This window comes from Loxodonta africana, chromosome 16, assembly GCF_030014295.1.
Source record: "Loxodonta africana isolate mLoxAfr1 chromosome 16, mLoxAfr1.hap2, whole genome shotgun sequence".
NCBI lineage: Eukaryota > Metazoa > Chordata > Mammalia > Proboscidea > Elephantidae > Loxodonta > Loxodonta africana.
In genome coordinates this window covers 68,912,168-68,925,565 of record NC_087357.1, presented here as the reverse complement: position 1 = coordinate 68,925,565, position 13,398 = coordinate 68,912,168, and the positions used below count along the sequence as shown (strand labels likewise).

General features: G+C 42.0%; 1 protein-coding gene across 2 annotated transcripts in view; it reads right to left on the bottom strand.

Moving 5' to 3' along the window:
- The window catches only part of SGPL1 (sphingosine-1-phosphate lyase 1), a 103,753-nt gene that overhangs the window by 21,676 nt on the left and 68,679 nt on the right, over positions 1–13,398 (bottom strand). For both annotated transcript variants that reach the window (XM_064269670.1, XM_064269669.1), the window contains exons 5-8: positions 11,620–11,767; positions 8,900–8,976; positions 5,845–5,973; positions 2,210–2,298 (exon numbers count right to left, since the gene is read on the bottom strand). In XM_064269670.1, coding sequence (XP_064125740.1) covers positions 2,210–2,298; positions 5,845–5,973; positions 8,900–8,976; positions 11,620–11,767 — 443 coding nt within the window. The remainder of the gene's footprint in view (positions 1–2,209; positions 2,299–5,844; positions 5,974–8,899; positions 8,977–11,619; positions 11,768–13,398) is intronic.

Below are 13,398 nucleotides of genomic sequence, written 5' to 3'. Positions count from 1 at the left end.
TGAAATGACTATGACGAGGGAAGCAGTTCTTCAAAACCAAATGGCCCTCCTTTATGTTGTTCATACCGACTCTAATATCGTTAAACCTGAATTATTGAAATACTGCCAATCTTTAATCAATTACTCTAAGGAATATTTTTCAGAGGTTAAAAAAGCCTTTGATGGTCAGAAACCAAAATCCCAAAATCTGCCTAGTATTTGATACCTGCCATGTCTGGTTCTCCCTTTTTGATATTTTAACTGGTCACCAGAAGGCGTTGCTTCTTGGTTATGCATCACTGGAATAATTATACTCCACTGCAACTCCCTTGCTATGAGCAACGGAGTAACTGATTTCACACCTTGAGTTAGCATTTCTGATTGCCAAGTTATTCCTCCAAATTTGGCCATTTACAACACTTACCCTGACCAAAGTCAGCTCACCCGGAAGATAAAACCTACCGATATGGCAAAGTGAAGAAGCTCAATACTTGGCATGCAACATACCCAAGAAGTTCTTGCAGAAGAAAGGTAACTCTATTGTGGGTGTTCAGCACCCCCTAGTAGAGGCTTGAACAAGAGAGGGGAATGTGCTAGCAAACCTCTAAAACTGAGGCACTTGGCATAATAAAATGGCTGGTATGAGGTATGAATCCCAACTCCATTTTATTGCAGGCTCCTGATTCTGCATTCCTTAGAATGTGATCTTGACCTCTTCCCATTCATATGCATATGGCCTTGGGCCTCTGGTTGGATGGGATGAGAAGACCCTGGGCCCCTATAATCATTTTGTTTCACCAGCTTGGCTCTTGCCCCAAGCCACTCTTAGCAAATAAAGGTAGGTGGGGGTCAGAAATGGGGTTTAGCTGCTCTTTGTAAATAAATGGAGGGGTTAGGCATGTGATTAGGAGAAACTTTACTCAGGATGTTCCAGGAAGAAGGTAGTTGAGCTGAGAGTGTACCCACATTGTGACCATACGACCATCACAGACTCCCTTCCCTGTCTTTACTATAAAAGCACTCCTCACTCTCCATGCTTCAGAGCACTTGGTAGATTCCTCTCTGCCCTGTGTTTCTCCAATTTGTAAACTGTATTACCCTCAAAAAATCTGCTTTTTTGGGGGGGCAAGGGGGAACAGGAAAGGCACCTTTGTTTCACTGTACAAGGAAAAGGAGTCAGTAGAAGCTGCTGCTGCCAAGTCTGCTTGCCAAGGGAGGGTAGGCAAGTTACTTTTCTTTTTTTTATTGTGCTTTAAGTGAAAGTTTACAGTTCAAGTCAGTCTCTCATACAAAAACTTATACACATTGTTATATGACCCTAGTTGCTTCCTACAATGCGACAGCACACTCCTTCTCTCCACCCTGTATTTCCTGTGTCCATTCAACCCACTCCTGTCCCCCTTTGCCTTCTCATCTCATCTCCAGACAGGAGCTGCCCACATAGTCTCATGTGTCTACTTGAGCAAAGAAGCTCACTCCTCACCAGTATCATTTTGTGTCTTATCGTCCAGTCTAATCTTTGTCTAAAGAGTTGGCTTCAGGAATGGTTTTAGTTTGGGACTAACAGAGAGTCTGGGGCCTATGACCTCCGGGGTCCCTCCAGTCTCAGTCTGGTCTTTTTAATAGAATTAGAGGGCTGCACCCCACTTTTCTCCTGTACCGTCAGGGATTCTCTGCTGTGTCCCCTGTCAGGGCAGTCATTGGTGGTAGCCGGGCACCATCTAGTTCTTCCTCTTTGCTTTTCTAATTCTAGGACGGATCTATCTCAAAAAGATTTTTTCATTCTTCCTCCTAGAAGTCAGCCCTCGAGCTGAAATTTTCCTAGGAAGCACTCTGGGGCAGCTTATTTAAGGAACTTTCACTGACCTAAGACAAGCAGAGCTTTCCTCTACAGGATAATTTATAATAAATAATCCAGGATTCACAAATGCAGCCCTCTAACTCTATGTCACTTTTGGAAAAAAAAATCTTATTATTGCTTGAAGTATAATCATTTATAAACTTTGGTTGGGAATAGGAATGATATCTAAACTTTGCTTGTTGGTCCATTTAGAATTTTGCTGAATGTGAAGGGATAAGGATTGAGGGGGCACAACATGGGGAAAAGAGGACTGAATGTTCCAAGAGGAAGAGAATAAGCAGGGAAATAGACTGTCAGGCTCATTTTCATATAGCAGTACCCCTGAACAGACACATCTACAGTGGGGGGAATAAACAGACACATACATACATTTCTGGATTTCTGATTCCCTTCTCCAAGGCCAGGTCCCGATAAGCTTTGCAGGCCATCAATATGCTTTCTGTCCCACCAGAGGTCACCTGTAAGAAAAAGGAGGTGCCACCTGAGGCCGGGAGTTAGGAAGAGCTACTAGCATGTACTTCCTGCCCTGATCTTGAAAATGTCTGATCCAGAAACAGAAAAGGTCTTAGATGCATGCTGCAGGGCAAACGCTGAAGGAAGAATGCAAAGGAGAATTTGGCTTTGTTGGCTAAATCCAATCTTGGCTCAGGGAAAGGGTAAAAATTACTAAACAAGGGCGAGCAGAAAGTCAGCACTGTCTGGACAAATGCACACCTGCCCAGGCCCCATCGGTATACAATCATTTCCATATTAATCAGTCCATCTGCAGACAGCACAGAGCATTCTACTCCATTCAAAAGCATCAAAATTCGTGGCCTTGATCTTAAATGTCAAAACCCTTTGAAAGTGTAATTATGGAGTTACCCACAATTCCCGTAAACAATGTAGCACATGAATGGTGCAAACAGGTTGCACCCGAACTGAGGAACAGAGTTTTTCATTCCAGTGGAATCCAGATGTCCATAGATACTGAGGTGACATACCCCTGCTACTGCCCTGAGATGATCTTTGAACCCTGAGCCTTGAGAAAACTGCTTTCCTAAAGTCACTTTTAAGTCATACCCCATGGAGCAGCTCTACTCTGTCACGTAAGTTTGCTATGAGTCAGGATCGACTTGACAGCACACAACAACAAGCTGCAAACTCCTAAGGGAAGGGGCCAATCTGCTCACCACAACACTCCCAGCACCTAGTACAGTAATGGAGTCCCTGGGTGGTGCAAGCTATTGATATGTCGAGCTGCTAATTGAAAGGCTGGAAGTCAACTCCACCCAGAGGTGCCGCAGAACAAAGCTGTGGTAATCTTCTGAAAAACCAGTCAGTGAAGGCCATATTAGCTGGGTGATCCATTCAGAATTGTGCCGAACGTGAAGGGATAAGGGTTGAGGCGCCCAGACACACCTGGGGTTGCCACAACTTGACCACAACTGGGTTTTTAGCATACAAGTAGTTGGCACCGAACAGACTCTTGGTTAACATTCCTTAATGCCTGGCTTGCCTTTCATTAAATCATGGTGAACACAGGCACTTTATACCCAACTGCCTATTTTTTGATAATTTCTAAGAATAAAAATTTTCAAAACAAACAGCCAGAAGCAATGAACTAGAAGGACTTCTTAGTTTTATCATCTCTGAAGAGTCACACAATCTTAGGTAGGAGCTAGGGTTTTATTTCACAAGCGCGAAAACTGAGCCCCTGAAAGATTAAAGCAATTCACCTAGGGTCATATATTAGCATCTACTGGTAAGTAAAACTGTCTAAATTTTGTTATTTAATGTGGCTTAATATGAGATAGAATGAGGGGGTAATTACTGAAATTTCCTAAAATAATACCCGCATATATACCACTGGATACAAGATCCCAGTAGTCAGGAGTTACATGGAAGATCAGCTGAGAAAAGTTAGTCATTCTCTGACTCAGGAAGTCTTCATGAAATATCAGCTGAGAAAAGTTAGTCATTTTCTGATTCAGGAAGTCTTCATGAAACATGTGACCACCTTCCACAAAGAAGTGCATTTAGCTGGGGCATGAGACACTCGCTCTGTAGGTCTGTGCATTCTAAGCTGGAAAAGACAAAGTGCTTTCAGATGAGGTCAGCACTACAAAGCAGCAGCATGTCCTGTGGTCTGGAATCCAACCTCAGAATGTCACATGAAGAGCCAAACCAATTGTGAAGAAAATCAGCAATCTTCAAGCCTCCAGTGCTTAGGTACTGACCTAAGCAAAAACAAACCTCAAGTGATGAATGAAGTTGTCAAATATTTCATTTTACTTGGATCCACAATCAATGCCCATGGAAGAAGCAGTAAAGAAATCAAAAGAAGACTACGTGGACAGCTCCTGTCTGGAGGGGAGATGTTGTACATAGGGTTGCTATAAGTCAGAACCGACTCGACGACACCTAACAACACCACCTCTAGTCACCTACTTCACATGTCTTATTTTTAGTCCAGTAACTAATCAAATCCATATCATCACTTATAGGCAAATACCAGTGTGCTTCTGACTACAAAAGCAGGAACACCTAAATTCTAGTTTTTATTTCTGACCCCACACATTCTCTGTTTAAATGTGCTGCTACTCTCCCACGTCCCTCTGTCCCACGCTCAAAGGAAAACCGAAATTCGTGAACTAAGAAAATAGAAGCCTCACTAACTAGTTGTTATGTTCTTCACAGACAGGGTTATTTGAGCATCAGTAAGAATAACAACTGCAATGGACTGAAGCACATACAATATTCTGCAATTTATTTATCCATCCAACTGTTGAACATCTGAATTCTTTTCAATTTTTTGCTATTATGAACAATGCTGCTATGAGCACCCATGTACATATATCCTGGTACACGTGTACACTAGTTTTTCTGTGGTACATCCCTAGGAGTGGAATTGCTGGGTCAAAAAACATGTGTATTGTCAACTTGACTAGGTAAGACCAAACTGTTTCATGGCTGTTTAACCTACAGCCTCTTAAAAGTTCATAAAGAGTCTTATGGCACCGGAGAATACCTACCTACTATGAGCATATCATCATCTCCCCTCTAGAATCACTCCGTTCATTTAACTGCCATAAGGGAAGCTGTTGCAGTATTATAGCTGGATCAGTTTTTAACAGCTTTGGAATTTTATTTTGAAAATGAATGCCAGGAACACCACTTTTGTTAGCTACTGAATATTTAAACATACTGATTTTCATGGTGCCGAGATAATAGTAAAAAACACTCTTGTTGAAAAAAATAGAAACTACCTATAAAATTTTCTTGTCCTTGCATGGGCCCCTCAATAATTACACTGGAAGACTTTCTAATGACTGTTAACATATCTGGTTGGATTAGCACCTCTAGGTTACCAGTACAGCGTACTGGATTAAGCCTATCCACCCTACACAAACCGAGATTTAGTTTTGTTCCTAGAAAAGGCAAGTCAGTTTGTAGTACCAAATCTAAACAGAGGTTATCCATCATAGTTTAGGAAAACTGAAAAATATCTACTTGAAAGAACAGTTGAAACAAGGAATTCTCATGTGTGTCTTTAAATCTAGATAATACCTGGCCCCCTTCCTATATTCCTAATAACTACTGAATGAGATTCACTTTACAGCAAAATAATAAAAGTAAACTGCCAGCTTAGGTAAAATGAGAAGTGTATCAAAAAGACTATTATGACACACGGACGAAGAGATAAGAGGGAGGGAGGGAGGGTGGGACCAGATGTGGCAAAATATTTCTATTTGGTAAATACACAGTGTTCTTTAGACAATTCTAGCAACTTCATGTGGAATTAAAATTTTTCAAAATAAAAAATTAAACAGAAAAATGTCTAGAAAAGTATACTCCGAAATGCTGATGGTCTATGGATTACAAAATCATAAGTAATATTTTAAAACTGTCATTAATCTGGATTCTTCCACAAGAATCACTATTACTTTGTAAAATATTTTTAATAAACTCCACCATTTTAAACTTAAAAAAAAGACAACTGGATGCTACCTGCATACACTTACAGTTCCACAGGAATCAGGTCCTCCGTTGAAAAGGGAACAAGCCATCCTGACAATTTCTGCTTCTATCTTACGGAGTCCTGGGAAGATATCTGGATGCAGTGGGTTACTCCATGCAAAATCTCCATAAGCCTGCAAAGAAATGCAAGCACCTATGATGTAAAAAGGTCACTACTCTGCAAAGAACAAAGAACCACACACTAAACAAAAATTTCTAGGCATTTGGGTTTTTTGAGGCACAACACTAGGAATTGGAAAAAAAGGGAAAGATAGGTTCCCCAATCCAAATAAATATAGTGTAGACAGCCATGTAGATAGTTTTTTACAATGTGGAAAGGGAGAAAAGAGAGATGTGGTTAAAAACACGGGCTCTGACACCGAAGAGACCCCACTCTGGAGTCTGAGTTTTGCCTACCATTTCTAGCTATGTGATCTTAGGTCAAATAACCTCTCTGAGGCTGTTTCCTCTTATGCAAAAGGGAATAGTTATGGTCATATCTACCCTCTCGGGATAATCAAATAACATACTGCATACAAAGCACTTAGTTGAGTGTTGTGATGAAATGAGTTACCTTTATGGAGCCTCTTGCCTTGGTTCTTTGGAAAAACAGCTTGCAAGATTTTTCCCCTAGTCCCTGAGGAGTTACCTCTGTCCCAGTTTTCTACCCCTGAGGGTTTGTTACTTTTGTCCAGGTCGACTGACATCACCTGGGCAAGCTGTGAAAAAACTTGATGATGTGATGCTTTCTGCCTGGGCCTGGGCTGCAACCTGCCCTGTGACTGGTCTATTTTATGACCTTGCAGGAATTGGTCAATATACTTAAGCAAATGAAATGACTACAGACTACTATGCAAATGAGGTGACTGTGGCCCACCTAGAAGGGATTGGTCAGTTCTGGTCAGTTCGTGGTCCTGATGCAAGGACTATGCCTTGAAACTAACCAGGAGTTTGCTTATATATGCAGCCAACCCCAGAGGGGTTTGTAGCCAGAAATAGAAAGAAGAAAGAAGCAAAATGGAGAAAAGGAGCAGCAAGAAGAAACAAATAGGAGGTAAGGAACCTCCTAAAAGCTGTAACAAAGGTCAAGGGCTATAACACTGAAGACAGCGAAAGGCCAGGAAGGGGCCCTACGGCAGAGCCGGTGGGAACAGGCCCAGAAGGAGCCCTGTGTCAGAGTCAGTGATGACAGCAGAAAACTGCTGGAAGGAATGCAGCTAAAAGGGCTGAACAAATCTGCAACACTGGCTATGAGCTGGATCAGTCAGCAGTGGAGAGGCCAAGGGCAGGGAAGCCAACTGCAGAGAGGCCTTTCCCCGGGAGGCCTGTCCTCAGGAAGCCGAGAATAGCCTGCACGGCTGAGAAGGGGCATGCACAGCAGAGAGAAGGGTCTGCTTGCTTGCAGGCCAAGAGGGGCCGAGAGCTGTCCTGCACTGAAGGGATATGCTCTTCACTTCGGGGGAGCCTTCCAGACCTTGCCTACATGCTTCCTGGCCCTGATTCTGAGTTGTAGCCTGTTACTTCCTTAATAAATCACTTAATTGTAAGTACCGTCTGTGAATTCTGTGAGACGTTGTGGTGAACTGCCAAACCTAAACATGTGAAGGAAGTGTGCAAACGGAAGGCAGAGCGGCCAGCATCAAAGATGGAAAATCTTTCAGCAGTTTGGAAAATGTGGAAGTCTGGGATATATTTGACCTCCACTTCATAGGAATCGGCTTTGTGCTGATTCTGACACTTGAAGTTATTCGTCCAGGTGTGTGGCACACAGCAGCTATGATGAAGTGCAACAGCAGGTTTGCATACAGAGTGCTAACAAACATCTTGAATGGTCAGGAGGTGTCTGCTGAGTAGGACCATGAGAGAATAGGAATTTGTTACTTGGAACAGGTAGATGAGGAAGGGGAAGGACAACACATGATAATAACACGATGTGTTCAGTAAGAAGCCCAGTGGCGCAGTGGTTAAGCATTTGGCTGTAACCAAAAGGTCAGCAGTTCAAATCCACCAACCGCTCCTTGGAAACCCTATGGAGCAGTTCTACTCTGTCCTGTAGGGTCGCTATAAGTTGGAACTGACTTGATGGCACCTAACAAAAACAACAACATTGCCTCTTCTCTTTAGTGAACACTCAAAACCAAACTCACTGCTGTCAAGTTGATTCCGACTCATAGCGACCCTGTAGGACAGAGTAGAACTGCCCCATAGAGTTTCCAATGAGCGGCTGGTGGATCTGAACTGCCAACTTTTTGGTTAGCAGCCAAGCTCTTAACCACTATGCCACCAGTGTTTATATGGGAAAGTAATAGGAGTGGCTGAAAAAAACAGGTGGGAACTAGCTCAGGAAGGGATTTCTATACTCTGCTGCGTAAGAAGCTTGGGTTCCATCTTACATATAATGGGAAGCCACTGGAAGATTTTTGAGCACAAAAGTTAAGATTAGCAAAATCTGTCATACTTAGTAAGGTGTGAGCAGTTTCAGAGTTACAATAATCAAACACAAAGGTCTTGAGGCTATTTCGTCCAACCCCTGTTTTACATGACAGAGTGGGTTTCAAAACTAAATTTGATTAGAGATGGAAGAAGCAGAAGGCCAATTCTGAACTCAACAAAGGGTGAAATTATCTGACTTACAAATGAGACCACTGTGCATCTCAGGCCGTTTGATTCTGAGACTCAGGTCGTTTAGGGAATAATGCCCAAGTTTCCCCGTCTCGTCTCTTCTCATCCTCCCTTACCATGAACAATCTCAGATGACAGCACCACCTTCCCTAGCCATCAGCCATTCTACGCGGGGTCTCCATAAACCCTGGAAACGGAAGTAACGTTGACTGTACTTTTTTACAGTTGAAGATGTCTTTGACAACTTGCGTATCTGCCTATGTTTAGGTGCAGAGAAATGTAAACTTCCTAAAGTTCTGTGGTTTTATTTTAACAATAAGTTTTCCTTAAGTAATTGTTTTTCATTACGAAAGTAAAAGGAAAAAATGAAGTCATCTACGCTGGCAAAGGCCACATACACTCTTAGCTTAGGCGGTTCCATCAGGCATTGACACTCACCTTGACGAGGAGCTCGGTGAGCTTCTCCTCCCCATTGTACACCGCTCCTGAGGCTCGCCCTTCTTGCCAGCAGACATCTGCAGAGTAAGTCAAGGCCATTAGGTCACAGGAACCTTTGGGAAGACTGTTAAGTTCTACTAAGAAATAGGAATAATCACTCTAGGTACTAAAGAAAAAAAAAGTTTGAATGGCACTCTTATGTTAAAAAAGACAAGAATTTCAAAAAAGTGCTATCACAGCAAAGTAAATTATAATCAACTATTGTCAACAATGGTATGAAAGATATTAATAGCATCTAGGTACAAGAAAGACAGTTCAATATAAGGCTGTCCTCATCCATTCTCAACTGCCTCCAACAGCAGAAACATTTTCCTTTGTCCATGTTTATTTTCCATTCTCTGGTGTAGCTTTACCTTGACCTTTTTCTGCAAAACCTTCCTTCTTCTCTCCCTTCCTATCCAATCATAGGAAGTGTGGGAACTGTTAAGAGCAGAAGAGGCAAGACAAAAGTACAAAATTCTACTATACGCTCATCAGGGTAGAAGCCAGAGAACAGAATCCAGGAGCAGACGAACCATGATGAGAGATGAACAATCAGCATCTTGGTTTCAGGGGCCCCTCCCTTCAGACAAGCCTGGAACCCACACCAGAATTAGCCACCTGCTTCCAGTGCTATAGGAGTCCTCGGGTGGTGCAAACAGTGAAGCACATGGCTATCAACTGAAAGGTTGGCAGTTCAAATCCACACAGAGGCATTGAAGAAGAAAGGCCCAGTGATCAATTTCCAAAACCCTATGGAGCACAGTTCTACTCCAAAACATACGAGGTCGCCATTGAGTCGGAATCAACTCCATGGCAACTGGTTTGTTGCTTCTGTTTTGTTTTGTTGCTTCTGTTTTGTTTTGTTGTCTTTTTTTTTCTTCCCCCACCAGCACTAAATAGTTCAGCACTCAAGATCAGGAACACGGTCAACACTGGGATAAAGTTCAGAGGGACGGTTCCTGGACACAAAATGAGGTCAGACTTCCTACTTCCTGTCTGAGGTGCTCTCCCAAGACTTACTACTTTACACCAACAAATCTGTAGATGTGGGTGTCTTGGGTCCTCTTGCTACAACATGGCTGCGCCCTACTGAAAGTTGGTAGTGAGAAAGCTATTTCTGAAACACACTGAGAACTGCACGTGGCCAGAGACTGTACAGGGCAAAGACCTCTGGCTCTCTGACAAGACAAGAGACGACTGAAGAGTAAATCTACAGGGCAATTCCTCACTACCACAGCTATGTGCCATGTTCTGGCTTGCGGCCAGCTGACTCTCACTCCTTCCTTAGAGGACACTGCTCTGTACTGAGCACATCTTCAACCAGGGGTTACCAGCCTTTCACGAACAGGATATGTGATTTCATTTCCTGCTCTTTTTCTGGTGCTAGAGAACATGGCAATGGACAGTGACTTAAAGGCTGAAGGGAAAGAAGAATGGTGGCAGCAACCGGCCCTCACAATCATAGAAATCTTTAGTATATAAGCCTTAGGGAGATCACCCCAGCTTTGTATCATGAATATCTACACTCTGGACTATATCTAATTTTGTACTCTCAAAACATGCCAACCAGAAATTTAAAATCTGTTTGTCTAAATGCAATGTGGTATCCCAGATGAGATCCTAGAATGGAAAAAAGGACACTAGTGAAAAAACTAGGGAGGTGCAGGCAGAATTTGTAGTTTAGTTAACAGTAAAGTACCAAAGTTAATTTCTTAGTTTTGACAAATGTGCCAGGGTTATGTAAAGATGTTAATATCAGGGGAAGGTTGGTAAAGGGGTATATGAGAACTCTCTGTACCACCTCCACAACTCTTCTATAAATCTAAAATTATTCCAAATGAAAAAGCTTTTTTTAAGAAGTATTTTAAATGTGATCTTAATTTGTAATAAACATGCATCTACTTGTGTTAATAATAGTAATAATAATAGTTAACCTATATTAAGCACTTACTATACACGTGCTACTGTAAGACACTTACACATATGATCTCATTTAACCCAATAATCATCCTTTCAGATAAGTACTATTATTATTATCTCCATTGTAGAGACGTAGAAACCGATATATATAAACCAAAAAACCCATTGCTGCTGAGTCAATTCCAATTCGTAGTAGCTCTATAGGACAGAGGAGAACTGCCCCCATGGGGTTTCCAAAGAGCAGCCATTGGATTTGAACTGCTGACCTTTTGGCTAGCAGCTAAACAGGTAACCACTGCACCACCACGGCCCCATGTCTGAGTGTGTGTGTGTGCGCACGCGCATGTGTGTGTGTGTGTGTGTGTGTGTATCTCAACTGTTTATCTTTTGATGATGGAACTAGAGGGAGTTTTTATTTTCCTCTGTGCTTTTATGTAAGTTTCACAATTCCTACAACGACTCGGTATTTGATTTGTACTACATATATTCACTTTTTAAAAACACAAATGGATCTTTTTATTCATGCTTAATAAAGAAATGCAGCTGAGTTCCACTGTCTGTGAGATTTGCTTGTTTTATGGATGAGGATGAATCTAAATATATTTTTTAAAATACGAGACGCAGCCTTTGATACAGAACGTGAGCCCCTGAATGCTTAAGTACCAGGTGTCAGCCACTCTGAACCCAGGCCAACGTTAAATGACAACACAGCCTGCCGTTTTAAGGAAGCAGGTACCACGCGCACGGTGAGAACATACCCATCGAGCTGTACTCCTTCAGCTTCTCCAGCACAGTGGACGAGCTCAGACCCTGGGATGGCAGAGCTTTCACATAGTCCTTATCCACTTTCAGGAATGACATATTCTTAATGATATCATCCTTAGCCTTGTTCAATTTCACTTGGATCTCCAAAGGCAAGAAAGACAAAGTTAACAAGGAGATGGCAGAGTACAGTATGGTGAGCAGAAGAACCATATGATACCCGGCAAGTGCTCAACACCGGGCACAGCACAGGGGCTGCAGAGCTAAGAGGGTATTTTTGCTTAGAGAGCTGTGGTGGTATTTGACTATTCACCTATTTTCTTGCATATGCAACAGCCCCTTAGAAGCTGGAAAAGCCAACTTCCCCTTCGAAGGTCAAAGATGTACTCAATTTCCCCACATCCCTTTTCTCTGCCACGTTGACATCACCACTGTGTTACTGGGTTTGCGTGTGCTGACGTCAGCACCTCTCAGAGGGCAGTATTTGGACCTTGTTCCTGCCCTGGCAGCAGCTACAGTGTGCTGAAGAAATGAGTCAGTAGCCAGCAAACAGGCCAAGCTACAGAAAAAGGGATTCTGATTCTTGTGCAAGTGATGAGCTCCTTCAATGCCAAGATTTTGGAAGGCCTACACAACTTATACAAGCATAAGACATTTTAAGAACTGTCAGGAAGACTGCATTATATCTCAAGTTGCTCACAGCTTGAGCTGTCTGACACCAAAATGCTTGGCAGAACTAAGGTCCTTTCTGCTATGGAATTTATCAATTATGATTATTTACTTAACATCCTCATAGTCACTGCTTCTAAGCCATTTCCTTTCTTTCATTCACTCACTCCCTCATTCACTCATTCACCAAATATTTGCTGAGCAACTACTAAGGACCAGGAATACACAGTGAACAAAACACACAGGACGCTTACTCTCATGAACCATATTTTTAGCAAGGGAGACAGAAAATAAATATTAAGTATAGACAGTCTCTGGATTATGAACAAGTTTCATTCCTAAGTCTGTCTTTAACTCGAATTTGTACGTAAGTCAGAATAGTCATAGTTCATATCTAACGTCAGTTAGTCAAATGTCTGTCTCCGTATATAATATACACCCATTCCACAACTTATCGACATGTCATTAAAAAACAGGTCATTATGCAAAAATCGCCATTATGTAAAAATGGAGGATGACCACATCAGATCACAAAATATTATGTGGGACACATATTTCCCTCTGGACCAGAGAGGCAGAAAATGTACGTGGATGCTGTATGTCTCACCGGTTGTGAAAGGGTTACTGCCAGATGTATGTCGTTAATGCACAAAACAGACAGTAGATATTTTACTACTGTCATAAATGTGAGATGTTGGATACTGAGATAGTGGATAAGTGAGGAGGAGGTGTATAGTGTAACTTTCTATGCAAAAAAACATTACAGAAACACTTCCAGATACACTAAAACATCTTTAATGTAATATTACAGTAATAATGATGTTTCGACGCACATTGCAAAGAAGCACCCTTTGTTGTTACAAACCACTGTATATACCTCAAATTTTTAATACAATAGGCTTTGCAAAGATTGGCTCATAACTACAGTCCGTACGTAAGTCAGATGTTCATAACCCAGGGACTGCCTGTAAGGAAAAGCACTGAGGGAAAAAAAAAAAAAAAACAGAGCGAGGTAAAGACGAAGAATGGCAGGGGCTGCTATCTTTGATAAAAGAAATTCTGAGGGGTAGGTTTGAAAATTTGGCTACATGTTACAGTTTGTGCCT